Source organism: Perca flavescens, chromosome 11 (genome assembly GCF_004354835.1).
Source record: "Perca flavescens isolate YP-PL-M2 chromosome 11, PFLA_1.0, whole genome shotgun sequence".
Taxonomy (NCBI): domain Eukaryota; kingdom Metazoa; phylum Chordata; class Actinopteri; order Perciformes; family Percidae; genus Perca; species Perca flavescens.
The window spans coordinates 19,224,825-19,242,888 of record NC_041341.1 but is presented as its reverse complement, the minus strand read 5'-3'; the positions used below and the strand labels follow the sequence as shown (position 1 = coordinate 19,242,888).

General features: G+C 40.0%; 1 protein-coding gene across 1 annotated transcript; it reads right to left on the bottom strand.

Annotated features, from left to right (window-relative positions):
* Window positions 1–5,482: 5,482 nt before the first annotated feature.
* LOC114563644 (protocadherin-17) lies at window positions 5,483–16,512 on the bottom strand. The gene is made up of 4 exons (XM_028590442.1): window positions 13,961–16,512; window positions 12,752–12,810; window positions 12,433–12,602; window positions 5,483–6,060 (listed from the first exon to the last, which is right to left on the bottom strand). The coding sequence occupies exons 1-4, from the start codon at window positions 16,427–16,429 to the stop codon at window positions 5,483–5,485; spliced, it is 3,276 nt and encodes a 1,091-aa protein (XP_028446243.1). The 5' UTR covers window positions 16,430–16,512.
* Window positions 16,513–18,064: the final 1,552 nt, after the last annotated feature.

Here is an 18,064-nt window from a genome sequence, read left to right as displayed (position 1 = left end):
TATACAAAAAGCAAAGCTTAATATTTAATGAGCTCTATACAGAACTTTAAAAACATCCTTACCTTTACCGTTACCTTCACAGAGTCCAACAGCTGAACAGTCTGGAGGCCTGCTGTCCCTGAAAACCCCAAGCATTGTACACTTATGCCTGCATGACACTTAATCGGGGCACCCTATTCAAAATCTACCATTTTCGTCAGACAACAACAGTTTCGCACTACACCAAACTGTGTATTGATTCAATAAACTGTCTATTGATTCTAAAAAGCTGGGCATGTTCTATACTCCGGCTCTCTCTGTCTAGTGCTCCCTTTCTCTCTTTCTCCGCCTCACCTTTAAATTTTCCATCTTATTTGTGATGGCAGACAAAGCACTTAAAGGGTGAAGCTTTTTAGAATCAGGAGTTTTGAGCAGATGACAGAGCGCATTAGCTTTTCCACTTTATGCAGATATTGGCCCACTTTGCCACTAAAAAGGCGTGCAGAGGACTATTTTTGCCCAATTCAAAGTGAGTAAAATGTGTCATGACCCAGTAACACATAGTGAAACCTGTGTGAAATCCTGCCGGATCGCTTCCCTTATGCTATATCCTTTCTTGGCGTTAAACATTAATCATGATTGACAGATTGGCTGGCATTTGAACTCCTCCCAGAGGACAATGCCATAAGTAACACCTTTTTTTAACAAGCTCTCCAAACGAAATGGCTGTGCAGTCTGGAATTTTCTGTCAGACGGGGTCAATAAAAGGGGTGTTAATTCCTGTGGGTCTAAATGAAAGCTAAATGCAGTCAACAGTGTCACACTCCTCTAAAAACGGGAGTAGAACAATGTTTAATGGACAGTGTTTTGCAAAAGCCTCCCAGACAGCCCTGTCAAGTCTGTCTACAGTTACAAAGGGAAAATAAATTGTGAAAGTTCAGTTGCCTCAACACATGCATATCTTACAGTGCTACTTTAAATCCAGAATAAGGAAATCATTACTGAATAGTGAAAGTTGGCATTTAGCTACAATTATTTCCATGTCACTGTGCTCCGTAGAAATTTACCAACACATTAATCAATTTGGTTAACCGTTTTTTTGTCTGTGTGTTTTCAGGGGGGTGTCACAATAATTTCTTTGAACAGTTTACTCTTAGTTTAGAAATTTTAACAGCTCTATTTTCTTTCTGAAGAAAACCGGCACTTTTCTAAGCTTCCACCAATGAACAAGGATACAAAGCTACAACGAAGAAACTAGGCTGTATTTTAATATCACCAAGTAACATAAGACTCAATATTTCTCTGGAATTCTGATGGTATAACCATTGACTGTAACAGTCTATGGGTATAACCTAAATACATTTGGGTGAGATCTTGCATGGTTAAAATGAGGATCATTTTCTATCATGAGCTTACAATTTGCTTTAGAAAATCTGCTGATAAACCAATGTTAGAGCTGTCAGTGGATAATTTCATCCCTATCCCAGTAACTCAAGTAACCTAAAAATATTCTGACTTTGTGCACTGTGGTATAAAACTGTGAAACAGCTTTCAAGGTTTTTAAAAATAGTTCCCTTAAAGAGATTAGTTTGACATTTTGGGAAATATTTGCTTTCCTGTTGAGAGGTAGCTGAAAAGAATGATATCATGCTCTCATGTATGCTTAATATGAAGGCACTGTATAGCCAGAAACCTTTTAGCTTAGCTTAGCAGAAAGACTGGAAACAGGGAAGAAAGCTAGCCTGGCTTCTGTCTACACAAAACCACACCATGTCCTTTTTACACTTTTTATAAACAAATGAGATATAATGTGTTAATAAGTGAGCTTTAGAGGGATTTGAAGACAGATTTTTACCTTTGGACAGAGACAGGCTATTTGTTTCCCCCTGTTTCCAGTCTTTGTGCTAGGTAAGATTAGTGATCACATTACATTACATGTCATTTAGTGGACGCTTTTATCCAAAGCGACTTACAATTGCTATATATGTCAGAAGCCACACGCCTCTGGAGCAACTATGGGTTAAGTGTCTTGCTCAGGGACACATTGGTTGATGTATCGCAGTGGGAATTGAACCCAGATCTCCCACACCAAAGGTATGTGTCATATCCACTGTGCCACCACCACCCATCACAGTGGCTATAGCGTCATATTTGCAATAAAAAAGCATATTTCCCAAAATGTAAAGCTATTATTTTAATCCAGATTTAAACTAATGAAGCAACCTGCTATTCATAAAACCTATTTGTGTCATGTTTTGTATCATATCAAGGCATTTTGTCACTTGGTGTGGCAATGTTAGTGAAAAAGGAATATGACAAATGTTCACACCAATGAGTATTTCTAGCACACTTTAAATTCAGTCATTAAAAATAAATGCATGCGTCAATGAATTACTCAATGAATTAACAGTGTGTATTATACAAAGTGATTCTCAAAGTAACCCCTCTTTAACTTTCAATTCAGAGGCGTCACATTTACATTACCTAATTGGGTACAGTTTTTGCTATTTATGTGCAAGTTTGTTTTCTACGCTTAAAACAAACATGCAAATAAACCTAGAAGCAGCATTTTAATATTTTGCCCTGAAGGCATGCACGCTGTGCTCAATGACATCTCTCGGTTAAAATGAAAACTACACTCTCAATAATGCTTATGTGTTGTGTTCGCTGTTGTTTCCCCACCAACAGTTCTCAGCCAAGTGGAACCATCTCCCATAGCATTTGGTGGAGGTGGAAGACAAGCTCTTAATCGTCTGTGTTATTGAATTATTGAATTAAAAGCTTAAGTACTCAGGGTGAGCATGTCAATTTTTCACAACTGAATGCTACACTGCTCATTCCATTTTCATCTGAATAGATCATTTGTGTATGTAAAATGTAGAAGAATGGAGGTATTACACAGATCTGTTTCATTGTCTGTAATTCCTTTTCACTGTGACTGTAATCATTCTGAGAGACAAGTCGTATTCATTCAACACCGCATGCTAGTCCTTAATCTGCATTCAGCTCCCCTTAACAACATACCACTTGTCAAGCATCTGTACTTGTAGCACAGTGTTAATTAACAAATGGGTTGGTTCAAAGCAAATTTTGCATAATTACGGCAGAAGTGGAAGTTTAACCTGTTTTACTTCCTTGTGATGTAAAACAGTGATATAGTGTTAAACAATTGGAGGAGTAAGTGTTGCAGCAAATGGTTTAACCCTTTTACTTGACATTCTGCTCACCTGTCTTCATCCGCTGTGTTCTGATACCCTGGGACTGATACAGATAAAATGATGTGATGTTTCTGTCTGTATTTCAATGGGATGTGTTGCTGTGACCCACGCAATCTCTTTCTCAAAGAGTATTTCAACTTATGCAGATGAGCTCATCAGAGCTGCCTGCTGAGATGAGACATCTAGGTCTGGAATTGTGTCAATACCAGCACCAAAACAAATGCAAATCAAAATCCAAATTAATGTGTTTTCCCTGAGGAGAAACTGAGTCGTACTTATAGTCAGCTCTCAGTAGATGACAGGATTCTGTTATCCAGAGCTCATGAAAAACAAGGCAATCTGAAAACCGCTCACTGGGTACAAAAGTCAGTGTCTCCAGATGGAGAAACTAAACTAAACTAAGTTAAAAAAATAAAGAAAATAAAATAAAGAAAAAAGAAACAGGAGGCTTTGGTGTGATTGTTTTGCAGATGAAAACCAGAAAACATTTTTACATTTCCAGGATTCCTAAGTTTAGTGATTTATCTTGGTAAACATACATTCATGTTTATACTTAATCATTGTATATAGACTATGTCCAGGAGATGTAGTGGATAAATAGCATTACTCTGGTCACAGCAACATTCATGTCCTTGTCCTCTGCATGAAAGAATAAAACAGGTTATGTTTGCAAAGAAATGTGGATGGATTGCAGCGGATCAGGCTGTTCTAATATGTCTGCGGACCGTGGCCTTCTGTCACTACACCCACCCTTTCTGCATTTGATTGAATACTAAATAGTGCACAATGCATATAGTATAAACTTTTGCACAAGCAACTTTGCAAATCTAATGTTTACTGTATGTGTATGTATGTATATTTGTGAGGCTCTGTACAGACTGTGAAAACAAATTTCCCCAGTGGACAATAAAGACTATCTATCTATTTGATAAAAAAAGAGAGCAAATGATGGACCACTGGATAATTCTCTTTTTCTTTATTTACTTGAGATAACCTTTAATGCACTATTTGTTCAAGCCTTTGCTGCTGCAATGACCCACTTTCCCCACAGTGATCATTAAAATTTCACTTAATTCATCAAAGAATACATTGCAAAAAGTTCTTCGCTGGTAACTGCTAGTTTAAGCTGATGTTAACTTTTTTGTTAGATCCATGTCTAGTTATTTGTCAGACACATTCATAAATAAACATATTATTACAAGTAGACATTAACTGACAGCAGCTCTGATGACTTTGAATTTTTGAGTACAAAAGCGTGAGCAGGATTTCCACCTTATGATGCATACCTATCATAAAAGCATTGAGCAGAGGAACTCATATTATCTTGGGTGCACACACAGTGCCTGTTTTATTTGCATTTTTTGAATATAAATAACTGTGTAAAATGTTGATTGTGATTTTTCTTTTAAGTTCCCCTTACTATAATCTAGAATACTGCTAGATAACATGTGCTGGTATACAGAGTATAGCTAAAGATGGCACATTTGCAGAGTGCTTTTTGTCATGAACACGTATTAAGCACCTTGTACACATAAATTTACTTCCCTCACATAAAAACTTGACAGCTTCAGAAGTTCTTACCAGTCAAAAATAATTGCCTTCCATGCACACAGTGTATACAAATTTAATAAAATACACAACAAGTACAGTAGCCCACATTCACGTGTAAGCTCCGCTTATTTTCACATAAACTGCAGAGGACAACAATAAAATTACAAATACATTCTTAAAAAACTGTTTTTTATAGGAACCTCAAATGGTGTTATGAAAAGGGACATTCCCTGTTGCACCACCATTGACAGTTCATAAGACACTTCACTTTTGTTTATTTAACATCACTGATATGTATTTCAGTTTGTCTGTGATATTCAAAGAGATGTTGCTTATACACTAAATGGAGACAGGAAGCTTCACTGTACAAAAGCAGACAGGACTCAATAGCTCAACAATAGCAATTTGTTCCACAGCCTCACGAAATTGGAGCTTGAAATGTGTAAAATACAGACACCTAAGTTGACAGGTACAGTACACTATGAAAACACTTGAAGTCAGGTAAGCACTGGTTCCCCCCCAAAACCTTCACATCAGTCAAGGACACATATTTCACCTAAACACAACAAGTCACAAACTAAAAAAAAAAACAGACAAAGCAGATGGTTTTTGGTTATACAATGTGTGCCTGGACACCTCTGTGGGTCAAAATAAATCACCTCTTGGTCATTAATCTGTGATATCATCATCATCACACCCCTGGCAGGTGAGAGCGAGCGGGATCACCTGGCCCGTCAGTTACCAGAGTCCCGCGGGTCGAGAACACAATCTGACCCCCCACACTCCTGGCTGATGACAGAGCTGTGAATGAAGCTGCTTGACAGAGACTTAGGCCTGAGTTCACAAGTCAGGTAGGAGGGCTCCTCCAATTCGGTGTGCAGTGGGGAGCACTGGCCATCTGGAGGGCCATAGGCACTGCTGTCTGAACCCCCCTCCCTCTCTTCTTTGGACTCTTGGTTGGCCAAGTCCAGGGGCATACTACTCTTGGTGGGACTACTGGACTCAGATGGACTCTCCTGTAGCGGTCGGCTTAGTGCACGCTGCGATTTTAAGTAAGGTTTGACATTGGCCACAAGGATTGTACTGTCCCGCTGTTCCTTTCCAAACGTGCTGAGGGTTTTTCTGCTGCCGCAGCTGATGGTGCCATAAATCTCTGTCTCTACCATGGCATCCATTCCCACAGGGATGAAAAGGTTGGTGCGATTATCGGCGCTGTCTGCTTGGCTTCCTACCCGTAACTTTGGCATCCAGCATCTGTCAGAATGTCCCAGTGCACGACATTCATCGGTGCAGTGGACTGATTTGTCTTGCTCTGCAAAAACAGTTAAACATTTGTTATTGGACCCTGCTGGGGTAAGAACAAACAACCAAGAAGAAAATGTAGATGGCATTTTGAAGGATGAGCAACAATAATAAAACACTTCAACAAACACACATTTCCAGTACTATTCTTAAAATCCTACATATACAAATCCAACAATAGTATATTTCCTGTTATACTGTAAGTTATTTAATATGCATCACAAGAATTTTCCAGAATAAAATAAGCAGCCTTTTGCAGCAGTTATTGGAGATTTAAAATGTAGCAATTATTGATTTGATTTAGTAATGTACAGGCTTTTCTATTTGAGACATCACTCACAATGTAACCTTAAAATTATAACATCATTCAAATGTCATGCCGGACAAGGTAGCAACTGAGTAAGTCAGGCTATCCATGAAACCTTTTCCCCTCTGCTTTTCTCAACAACTTGTGTAGGTGTTTCCAGGAAAATATCATCTGGTGCAGAGGAAGTGATGTGTTGTTCATTTACATTTCCAGCAGCAGCATGTTTGTGTTGAATACACAGAAAAACAACTGTGAAATTTGCATGCACAGTGATATTTACAATTTTTCTGATCAGAAAGTGGTGGGAAACTCTGTAGTCAGAATGTTGTTATTTAGTATTGTTAGGGCTCATTATTTTTCAGTTTTGTATTTTTCACAATTTATAGATGGGAATATATGGGTGGTTATTCTGGATATTCAGAAAATGGGTGGCAATCAGATCAATATCTAAGATTACAATTCAAGTTGGATCTTGGGAATTTGTAACACAAACACTCATTTGTTTGAATTTTAGTAATTCTTCTAATTACTTTGAGGGATTAATTTCACTCCGTATTAATGTACTTATTTGACCTGTCCTTGCCACTAGAGGACCTTGTTAACTATACACTGTGGTCAACAGTTTCTACAAACTACGTTTGGATATGTGGAAACTAATATGAACTGATATGCTATGGTGAAAATTGGCCAAAATGAAAAACAATTAGCTTTAAATATAGTCCACATTGAGTATTAACTCACTGCCAGTAGACTAACACTACTAGTAGTAGCATTTCAAATTGAGGGCTGGTCATTTATGTCAGTTGATGAGGCATAGAAAACTCGTCTTCTTGACCACTTTTTGTTGATTGAAGTGGTTCGCTGATTATCCCATGCCTGTAGTAGACATCAGCTGCATTAGTTGATGGATGCTGAACACCAAGCCAAATGCCACAGAACTGTACATGTGTGAGTGACTGTGTATTAGTGTCAGCGGTAAAAAGTGGAGCAATGGGTAAGACTCTATCTTTATGCCATAAATCAGTCTTTTACATTTCACACCACATCTAACCCTGGTAGACATGAAATAAGCATAAAGAGAGCAGTGCATAGAAGGAGTCAATTTCCACAGCGTCATGATGAAGAAGGTGTCATTTTTATTTCTGTAGCCATTACACTACGCTATCAAAATTAATTTGACAATCATGCGTCAAGGTATTTTGCATGTAGAGGCATGAAGCAATATCTCAAAGGTGTCTTTATACATTGGTAGTAAATGACAGTTTACCTGTTAATTAGAAAAATAATTGTTCTGATGACTGATCTTACTTCTCACTTCTTTGCTGTGACTGCCATGAGGTTGTAATGACATTCTTTAAGCTAGATATGCAAACAAAATGAAATTAATGATCACTGAATCAATCAGAAATTGGTTATTTATTTAAGTTTTGTACATGCGTTTCCTGTTAAAACTACAACTGTATGAAATAAATGAATGAGCAGGTAAAAGATAAAATACAACACACACCACATCTGCAACATCTCCCAGATTTTGGTGTCTCTCCCCACAGGAACCAAATGTTCTAATATTATGACAGAAAATATAAAACACACTCACACAGTCACACATTAACACTTCACATCCGTTTTCTCTCATAAATCTGTCTCCAAAGATTCCAACCAAAACATTAAACCGTTTTTTTTTCTATGAGAATAACCAATCACAACATGGCTTGATACTCCACTGATCAGCTCTCGTAGCTTTGGTCTATAAATAAGGCCCCTCTATCTTGCTCACATGTCATTCTGTGATATCAAAGACAATGAGTGAAGTAACGAATGAGGCACTTGATCTTATTTCTAAACCTAACCCTGATGAGAATGAGACTATCAGCCTGGAACGGGGGAATGCTCCACATGACGAGGCTCTTCCCAGAAGAGGTGGGAAGCTGCTCTTGTTCAAAGGCAGCATTACCTTCCTCACACTGCCAGCCTCGGCCAGTTTGCTGGAGGAAGTTCAAACTAAAAAAAAGATACCGTCTCTACAATCCCAAGAGATGTGAAAGCCAGCACCATGTGCCACACATGCTAGCAAGCTCATTTGCAAAGTGCCACCACTATCTGCTCAGGTCCATGAACACCCACACACAAAAACACGCACACTTCCAGCCATATGACAAAAGGAACAGTTAATTATTCGATGACCGGACGGAGATTTAAAAAGCGAAATGGGGCTGTTACTTTTACACCATAACTGTTTTAGTGATTTAATAATGAAATGTTAAAAATGTTAAAGGAAAATGCATTTCTACATTTTCTTCCAAGAAAAATCTATCACATATGTCCTTTATGGGCTACAATAATTTTTTCATGACATTATGTGTTTTTTTATGTGCGTAGTAAACTGGTATAAGATAATGGGTGCCCTTCATGCTATCTTCTTCCTATCATGCAATCTAATCATAGGAAGAGCTTTTTGTTCACATGGAAGTTGGCCTGAGAAAGACTTTGCAGGTCGAAACGTTTTCAATGCATTTTTGGGGATATTGTAAATTTCATGTATGCTGTTTTTTGTTCTGCACCTGTACCCCTGGATGTGCACACTATCCACCTTCTTTTCTTTCACAAAGAATGTTCACATGAAAATTGATGATTTACCTGCTAATGTGACATACTATCATAATCCATGCAATAGCCTTTTTATGATATTGTTTAAATAAGTTCCTCTTGTTGACATTTTACCTGGATACTGACTCTACTCTTTTATTGCATATTGTTGTGTATTCTTTGTGTTTACTCTTTTGCAATGTGTGACAGTCTGTTAATGCTGTTTGTATTTATTGTTGTAACAGTGTTTTTCTGCTGACCTCTTGGCCATTAACTGGTTAAATAAAGGAGATTGAAATAAAAAAAGGGAGAATGTCTCATATGTAGCATAAATGAAGTTGGTTAAAGGGTTTAAAATAAAATTAGATTACAGTAATGAGCCTAATAAGATGTATTGCGTTTTTAAAAGGTATATAGAGCAGCTAACCAACAGAGAAGCATGGTGATTACAGTTTAAGTTGTAAAATTTGTAGTAGCGTAATGGCAGTCTGTTTTTTAATAATTGATGCTGATTAACCTCAGTACTGAGTTTGTAGTGCAACAAACTGTACATATAACTATAAGTTAAAACAAGCCATTTTTACTGTTAGTACTACTTGTTAACTGTTAGTTAACAAGTTTAATTTCTAGGCTGCATACTGTGATTTCCCCCCTCTGTCGTGTTACATAATCATGTGAGCTTACATTGTTACATCCTTAGCATAGACCATTTTGGTGCTATCTCTGTCAGGACCAAGATCAAGAGAAAATACACGTTTGAGTTCAAAATGCATTTTACATCAAAAGGGACAACTAAATGATGGCTTTGATTTGGCAAAACTGCAACACAGAGCCTACATATTAAAACTGATACGCTTTGAAGCAACTACACCTCAGATTACAGCTCTGTGCCCTGTGTATTTGTGTTTCTCCGAGCGTTTTTACACACAAGGCCAAAACAATAAGCATAGGCGAGGAGAAGCGGGGAGATGCTGAATTCATTTCCATTGTACCTATCACCACTGCAGAGAAGCTAGCAGATGACGCTGATGCAAAGGGATGTATGTGCTTAGAAGGTTAAGCAAAACCCCAGTAAGGTATATTTGTCATTGTGCTATTTTTCTCGCTATATAACCAGGAGCAATTTAAGGATCATGTCGGAATGTTACACGTTATTATTAATGCTTACAAGAGATTAAGATTAGAATTATTTTTCCTGTCATAATCACACCTTTACGATCACACAGTATAATTTTTCTATACCATAATAAATTATTTACATTCAACAATATGGGTAAATACATGTATAACACTAATGTTAAAAAAAACAAAAAAAGGCAGACAGAAGACGAGGAGGAAGTTAGGGTGCTTTCATCTGTTGTGCCTGGCATTGGCTTTCCATTTCCATTTCCATTTCATCACTGAATACAAATGTGTTAAGTAATAGCTCTGAAATGACAGAGTTATACAATGGCTTTATATAGTTCAATGCATTTACATAGCCACATAATAGAATGATGACAAAGTGACAAAATAGCTGTGATCTTATGAGCAACTGTGAGCAGAACAATGACATGTTCTCAAAAAACAAAGAAACTGCATGCCCATTATAAATAGAATCCGAGAAAGCCTAGCAACATATCCACTGTGCATCTGGTGTCTATGAGAGTGAATAAATATTCAGAGTGCATGATAGTGGAAGCTGCACAGGTGCATATATTACCTGTATCAAAGCAGCCAGGAGACTAAAGGGATGGTAAAGGTAAAGACATAAAAGCAATACTACTTAACCCACAGGCTTTTGTGTTGGTGCATTTGGAACTATAATTCTGTGGTGTCTCCATTTTGGATAATAGCGCTATCTTGTCAGAATCTGCAAACCAGTGGCTTTGTTGTTCAATAAATGTACCTGTATGTGTGTGTGTGTGTGTGTGTGTGTGTGTGTGTGTGTGTGTGTGTGTGCGTGCGAGAGAGACAGAAGGAGTGTGTGGGTTGGAGGGTGATGTGTTGTATGATCAGGTCTAAGGCATTATGCGTAATATAGATCTTCCATCTTGTACTAAGCAGACAGTGACACCATTTAATGTTCAACTGACCAACCCTGTGAGAAAACAGCATTTAATCTGACCATTAGTTTGTTTTTTAACTACATTTCTCGCACGCAAACAGGAAAGGCATTAGAAAAACCTATTAATATTAAACGCAATGCCCCACTTCTTTGAATTTCTCTTATCTAACAAATGCAGGTCTATAAATTAACTGACATTACTGTCAAGCGAGCGTCAGCGCTGCACATGTAAATATTCAGTCTCGCATGTACAAAAACTGAAACTTTGATTGGCCTTAGAACTTGGGCTGAATCAGATTCAGAAATGTGCTGCAAAAAAAATTGTGATTGAATTTACACCTCCCACAGAGTCAAGTTTGGTCTGCCATAATTCCTTATAGCACACACACACACACACACACACACACACACACACACACACACACACACACACACACACACACACACACAAAAGTGAGATAGATAGAGTGAGATATTCACACATTCTTCCGGCAGTCGCAAGAGTGATTCCATCTCTGCCCTCCTGAGCATCCCACAAACAAACAGTTCATAGCAATGTAAATGGTGTGGAAAGTACTGCATAGGGACCTGATGACCAGAGCCAGGCTCACACAAGGAAATGAGAAAAACCACCACTTCACTCAAGTCCCCTATTATCTTTTATCTCACCAGTGAGAGTTGCTTTCATATTTTCAGTTTATATCCACAATAGCTAAATATATCAGTCCCTATCAGGTCAACCAGGTTGCAACAGATTGACAATTGTCTATGATTATACTCCTGGCAGTGTCAGATTTGTGAAATAAAATTTAACATTTCTATTTTCAGTCGCAAAGCAAAGCTCCTCTCAAAACAGTGTAACCACGGCAAAACTGATAATAACTGAGAAAATCTTTCCAAGCAAAAGGTGGAAACACTCTGTCATGTTGCACCAGAAATACCTGTCATTTTGCACTCTCACGCTTTCTTGTCTCTGTCGTGTCATTCAAGACATCCATGCGACGAATCTGTGTTCAAATAATGACGTGATCAAAAGAGACACAGACGGAGGTACGCTTTGCCATGCATATGAGCTTGTTTGATGGCAAAATCAGACACAAGATGTTTGAACATTCCACCTTCAGCCAACGGACTCTTTCATCCTTTTAAACTACCATCTACCTTCCACTCTGGTGCCTTCATCACATCTTTGCAACACACCTCAGGCTGTCTGCAATGTAAAGCAGTACAAAGTAACACGACCTGCATCTGATTACAGTGTGGATTTCCATCTTCTGTGTTAACGATTTGTCTGCGTTGGCTGTATCCAGAGGCTGGTGGACCTCCACTTAAACACCACTGAGCTGCATGTTCTCAGTGCATAAAGTATAAAAAAAAACATGTGGGGTACAAGAGTCAGTTGAGCATCTTCAAGATGTCAGGAAGAGAGTGCATCCACTCACCCTGCTCAAAAGGCTGGCCATTAACTGCTGTTGCTTTCATCTTGAGGGCCTCCCTAGCAGACGTGTCGCAGTGTGAGCCTTTATTAGTATCCTGGTCACTGTCAGCCTGGTCACTATCACCATGGCCACTGTCTCGGAGGCTTGCTCGTTCTGCATCCTTAAATGTTGAGCTGCAGGAGAATGGAGGGGAAAAAAAGAAACATAAGTTGCCATTACCTCTGTGTGAAGGCTCTTATTTGATTGCCATAGTCAGCTGGCTTGATACAAAGATGAAAAAGCTAAATGCACTGGTCAGGAAGCTTTTGGATAGCGCTCTTACCTTTGAACAAATGGCTGCCTGCTGCCAGCATAATTGGGCTCTGAGGGGAAATTTTCCGTCTGGAAATAAAAAAGGGAAATTATATTTTACATTGGCCATTTTAAAATGTTCATGCAATTTTCAACAATAGCCTGGGTGACATGACATTGAGACAGAAGAAGAGATTTTCTTGTATGGTTTTCAGATTCTTATATCTTTATTATAACAATAATAACTAGTTTCAATAAAATCCATAGAACACCTTCCAGTGATGACGGCATGATAAGAACAAATCTTTATCGTGACCATATGTGCCGCCTTGGCAAAGCAAAAGAGAAAAGCATTAGCCAACAGCATCCTCTTTCCCCTATCTTGACAATAATGTGTTTGTTGATCACACCCATATACCCTAGTGACTGGTGACAGTGCCAGGCCTTGTCATCTGTGTTATCATCTCCAAATGAGACTGTCTGTGAGACTGTCCTAGATATTTACATCGTTTACGACAGATAATTCTGCTGTGCTAAACAGCACTACAAGCCCATGCTGTCAAATTAGCATGTTAGCTGGCTCGTGTATACAACCCTGCCATCTCTACAAGGCAAGGATGTACCCTATTAATGACCTTCTCGTGCCAACTTTGGATGCGGATGGGTGGATTTGGCCCATATTTGTGGGGAGCGAAAAAATGCGATTGTAAGGTTATGCTGTGTGCATCTAGCTGTCTGGTGCACGTTGGTTCAGTAATGTGATCGGACAAGCTGCTCAAACACCTGTCCAATCCCACATTTCAAGCAGGGTTTTGTTTTCACTCTATAGCAGTGGATCTGGCAGGGCCATAGCAGCCTTGTTCAAGACTCACACTGTTTGCATGTCTAACTGAGAGGACTTATTGATTATGCAGGCCACCTGTACACTTTGAAAGTTTATAACGGAGCACTATCTAAAAGGATTCAGATTTCTCAAATGTAGAAAGAAAAGGTATCTTTAGTGAAATGCAATTAACAACACATGCATACATTCCAGCACTAAGTTCCCATGTCATGCAGAAATATATTTCATAGTTTCAAAACGGAAAGAAAAAAGTGATAATGATGTCTGCTCATAGTGACAGAGTTTCTCTTTTTCACTCGATTACTTTTCTTTTGTCAGATTTGTATGGCAAAGCAGCAGGTGCAGATAAGCAAGAATAAAGGGCAGATAAAGAACACAGTGCGGCATCCTCCTTACCTGTATCACTGACATCCTATTCGCTGGAGTGTCTGTGCTAAGCCCGGCAAAGCTGGACTGGCAACCTGCCCTGGGGACCGTCAGGCTGTTTGGGGTGGTTTTCAGGTACATGACCTCTGACCTGGGCAGTGTGAGCGGCAGAGGGCTCTGGTAGTCAAAACATATTGGTGAAGTGATGAGAGAAGGACTGCTCACCACATTCATCCTGCTCGCAGAATCTCGCTCCTCCATCTCACTCTGCACCAGCATGATGTCACTCTTGTTGATCCTTTTCTTTTTGCCTTTCCCCACTGGAGGATTGGAGTATTCAACCATGCGGCAGTTATAATTCCCAGACTCCTTATCTTGATGTTTGGACTTGACAGCGATGGCGGTCATGACTGCTAAGAGCATGACAGAGATAATGCAGAGGGTAACTATGAGGGGCAGGGATACATCCCAGTGCTGCTGTTCCCCGCTCGCGCTGGTACCCCCTCCTGCTGCCGGTTCTGTGTTCACCTTAATGATCAGCTTAGCCACGGCAGATAAGGGGGGCTTGCCATGGTCAGTTACTTTTACCACCAGCTCAACCACTGGGGCGACCTCTTCCCAAAGAGCATGAGCAGTTCTGACCTCCCCTCCCACCGGATCCATCTCAAACAGGTGGTCGTCATTTCCCTCTGTGATCTCATAGGTCAAATGGCCACTTTCTCCGTGGTCATGGTCCACTGCTTTCACTGTAGCCACGATGTATCCAATACCTACGTTTCTGGGCACTGGGATTTCGGCTGTGTCATTCTGTAGAAGGGGTAAAATAATAACTGGAAGATTATCGTTTACGTCAAGGACATTGACCCTGACTGTTGAAGTGCTCTCCATGTGAGGGGAGCCTCCATCTTTAGCCTGAACTTTGAACTCAAAGGATTTTGTTTGCTCATAATTGAAAGAGCGTGAGGCATATATGGCTCCATTGGTGGGATTAACAGACACATAGGTGTACACTGAAACATCTCCTATATGTGATGGCAGAATGGAGTACAACACTGTTCCATTTCGTCCTACATCTGGGTCGTGGGCTAGAACGGAGCCCAAATACTCCCCCGGGATGTTGTTTTCAGGCACCTGTAGCACGTACACTGTCTTTGTAAAGCGTGGTGCATTGTCATTCTCATCCAAGATTTTCACAGTAAACGACTTAGTGTAGTTCAAAGAGGGGATCCCATTGTCTCTCGCCACGATTGTTACATTGTATTCATCTTTCATTTCCCTGTCCAGAGGTCTGTCTGTGAGCAGCGTGTAAAAATTATCATTGTTCTCCTGCAGTCTGAAGGGTACATTACCCAGCACCCTGCACTGAAGTTGACCATTACGCCCAGAGTCTTTATCTGTTACTCTCACTAGCGCTATGACAGATTCTGGAGGTGCTGCCTCACTGATGGCTCCCTGCCGAACAGAGACAAAACTTATTATTGGCGAGTTGTCATTTTTGTCAAGCACTTTGACAGTAATTTTACAATGGCCTGGTATCGGATTGGGCCCGAGATCCTTAGCCTGTACGTCAAACTCTATGATTGGATTCTCTTCATAGTCAATCTCTCCCTGGACCTTGATGACGCCAGTATTGGGGTCAATGGAGAACAAATCTTGGATTCTCTCAGATGCATATCCAGTGAAGGAATAGACCACCTGCCCATTGCTTCCCTCATCTTGGTCAGTGGCGTTTAAATCTATGAGTACTTTTCCGGGAGGTGAATTCTCCAGAATCTCAATCACATAAGAGGATTTTTCAAAAACTGGGCTATTGTCATTTGAATCAGTCACTCTGACGTTAATTTGCATGGAGCCTGATCTTGGATACTCCCCACCATCAATTGCTGTGAGGAGGAGGGTGTGATGACTCTGATCCTCCCTATCCAGAGGTCTCTGAACCACCAGCTCTGGATATATAGTCCCATCACCCCTCACTTTTAAATCCAAAGAAAATGTATTGTAATCATCTCTCGTGACCTGGTAGGTCTTTATCCCATTTTCCCCAGAATCTGAGTCATGTGCAATAGTCAGAGGGAAGCGTGTCCCAGCAGCTGCGTTTTCTGAAATATCAATATTAACATGATCTGAAGGAAAACTGGGCGAGTTGTCATTTATGTCCTGTATATCAATCTTGATCATGCATATTTCCTTGTCGTTGGCAAACACCTCCATCGAGAGCTGGCACTTTGGGTTGCGCCTGCATAACGTTTCTCTGTCAATCCTTTGTTTGGTGAAGATTAGTCCACTCTCCGGGTCAACATCCACCAGATGTGGAGCAGAATTCTCCAGTACTCTGAAGTTGGATTTTTTCCCCCTCTCCATGGTCCCATATCCGGCATCTTTTGCTATATTACCTATAACAGTGCCGGGTCCTTGCTCCTCCGGGACAGAATAATTGAGATTTTTCAATGTCAGGGCTTTAACCCACAGCAGAAAGAAAATGGGTACAGAGAGACGCATCCCTTCAACTGGATATGCGGTAGTGGCAGACAGAAAGAAGAAAAAAAAATCGTTGACTTTCAACCTGTTGATTACGGCAAACCTAGAGGACTAAACCCCAACCAGGCAAGTGGTTGACGCCGATCCCACATTAATTGGGTATTAAATCGATGTGTAAATCCTTATTGCCTTTTAATCTGTATTTTAACCTCTTTCACATGCCGTTCGGCTATGATGAACTCTTTCTGTAAACAAAGATGACCGCCCGACGACACCTAATGCATGAATAAAAGATCAAATTCAACATAGTGAACGAGAAATGCTTTGTTTTTCCTCACGAGGGGGGACTTGATGAATAATCGATGACTATAAAGTATTAATATTCCCTACTGCATCCAAGGTTAAAGCGTTTGAATCTCTGTGGTGAAGGTTAGACCGTCGCTTACAAAAGCGCATTGCCCTCATGCGACATCTACACCTAGGCTACAGCAAATACTGACATGCCCGTTCAAAATGCAGCATTGTCCGATGTTACCATTCACAATGCATTTACTTTTTCTCCTGTGCGGCACACTGTTGCATATGGGTTCTGCTCGTGTTGCACAGCCTGCTCATGCCACAAAGTAGAATAAAAGCAGGATATAGAGCTGTAAATCCTGTCCAACCTTTTGTGTTCCCGTCATTCAAGAGCATCTATAGCACGGCTGCGACTTTTGCCCGATGATTGTCCTATAATCAGTCCAGTAATCCCATAATCCAGTCCAATTGGACCCAGTGCTCTTGCATTCCTCATTCGGACAATGTTCTTCTGCACTGCCCCTGTGAACGTTTGCCCGAAAAAAAAACGCGAAAAGAGGTACTGGAAGATTTCAGATAATCAAAATTAATCGCTTTTCCTACGCTCAGTTCTCTCCGCGTCAACTGTTGAAACCTGCTCCCTTCGCAATGAGATCTGACCAGAATCCTTTCGACGCATTTATAAGAGACACCAGTGTATTTCTTGGTGTATTTACCATAGTTTCTGATCGTATTCCAGCAAATGAGTGAACAGTGACAGATCTTGCCTTGGGGGGTTTCTCCAATAGGTCTGGCAAGATCGCATGAAGAAGGGCTGTTCTAGTGCTACGTGATTCATTTACTGATGTGCGCGCACAGAGGAGCAGCAGCATCAGAGGGAAAACGTGCTGGAGGATGTTGCTCCTAATGCATGTGGATGTGAACTAAGGATTGTGAATAGATCGACGAAATTGTACCTGGATTGGATGTAGTAAAAGTAGTGAGGACTTGACAAGTGGTCACTCTTAAGGAGAAGTGGATCAAATGGGCAAAATGGTGTGGAAAATGTAAATGAAAAGATTAACTGGGTTTCTTACCCTCAGAGTGCTGTGTTCTCAATAAATCTATTTGGAAATTCAGAACTACATATTATTTTCAATAATTAAAAACAATACCACCTGTCTGGTGTTGCATCTTGTCAATAGTTTTGAGAAAATCCAGCCGCAAGATAAAATAAAGGACAGACTGTGGGTGTTTTCAGGATAATCTCTGTAAAGGACAATATAATTACTTATGCTTCTGAAAAAGCAAGGCTTATTCCACACCTCAAATATCACAGCTGTTAGTATAACCTGCCTTCTGCAGCTATCACACTTGCCT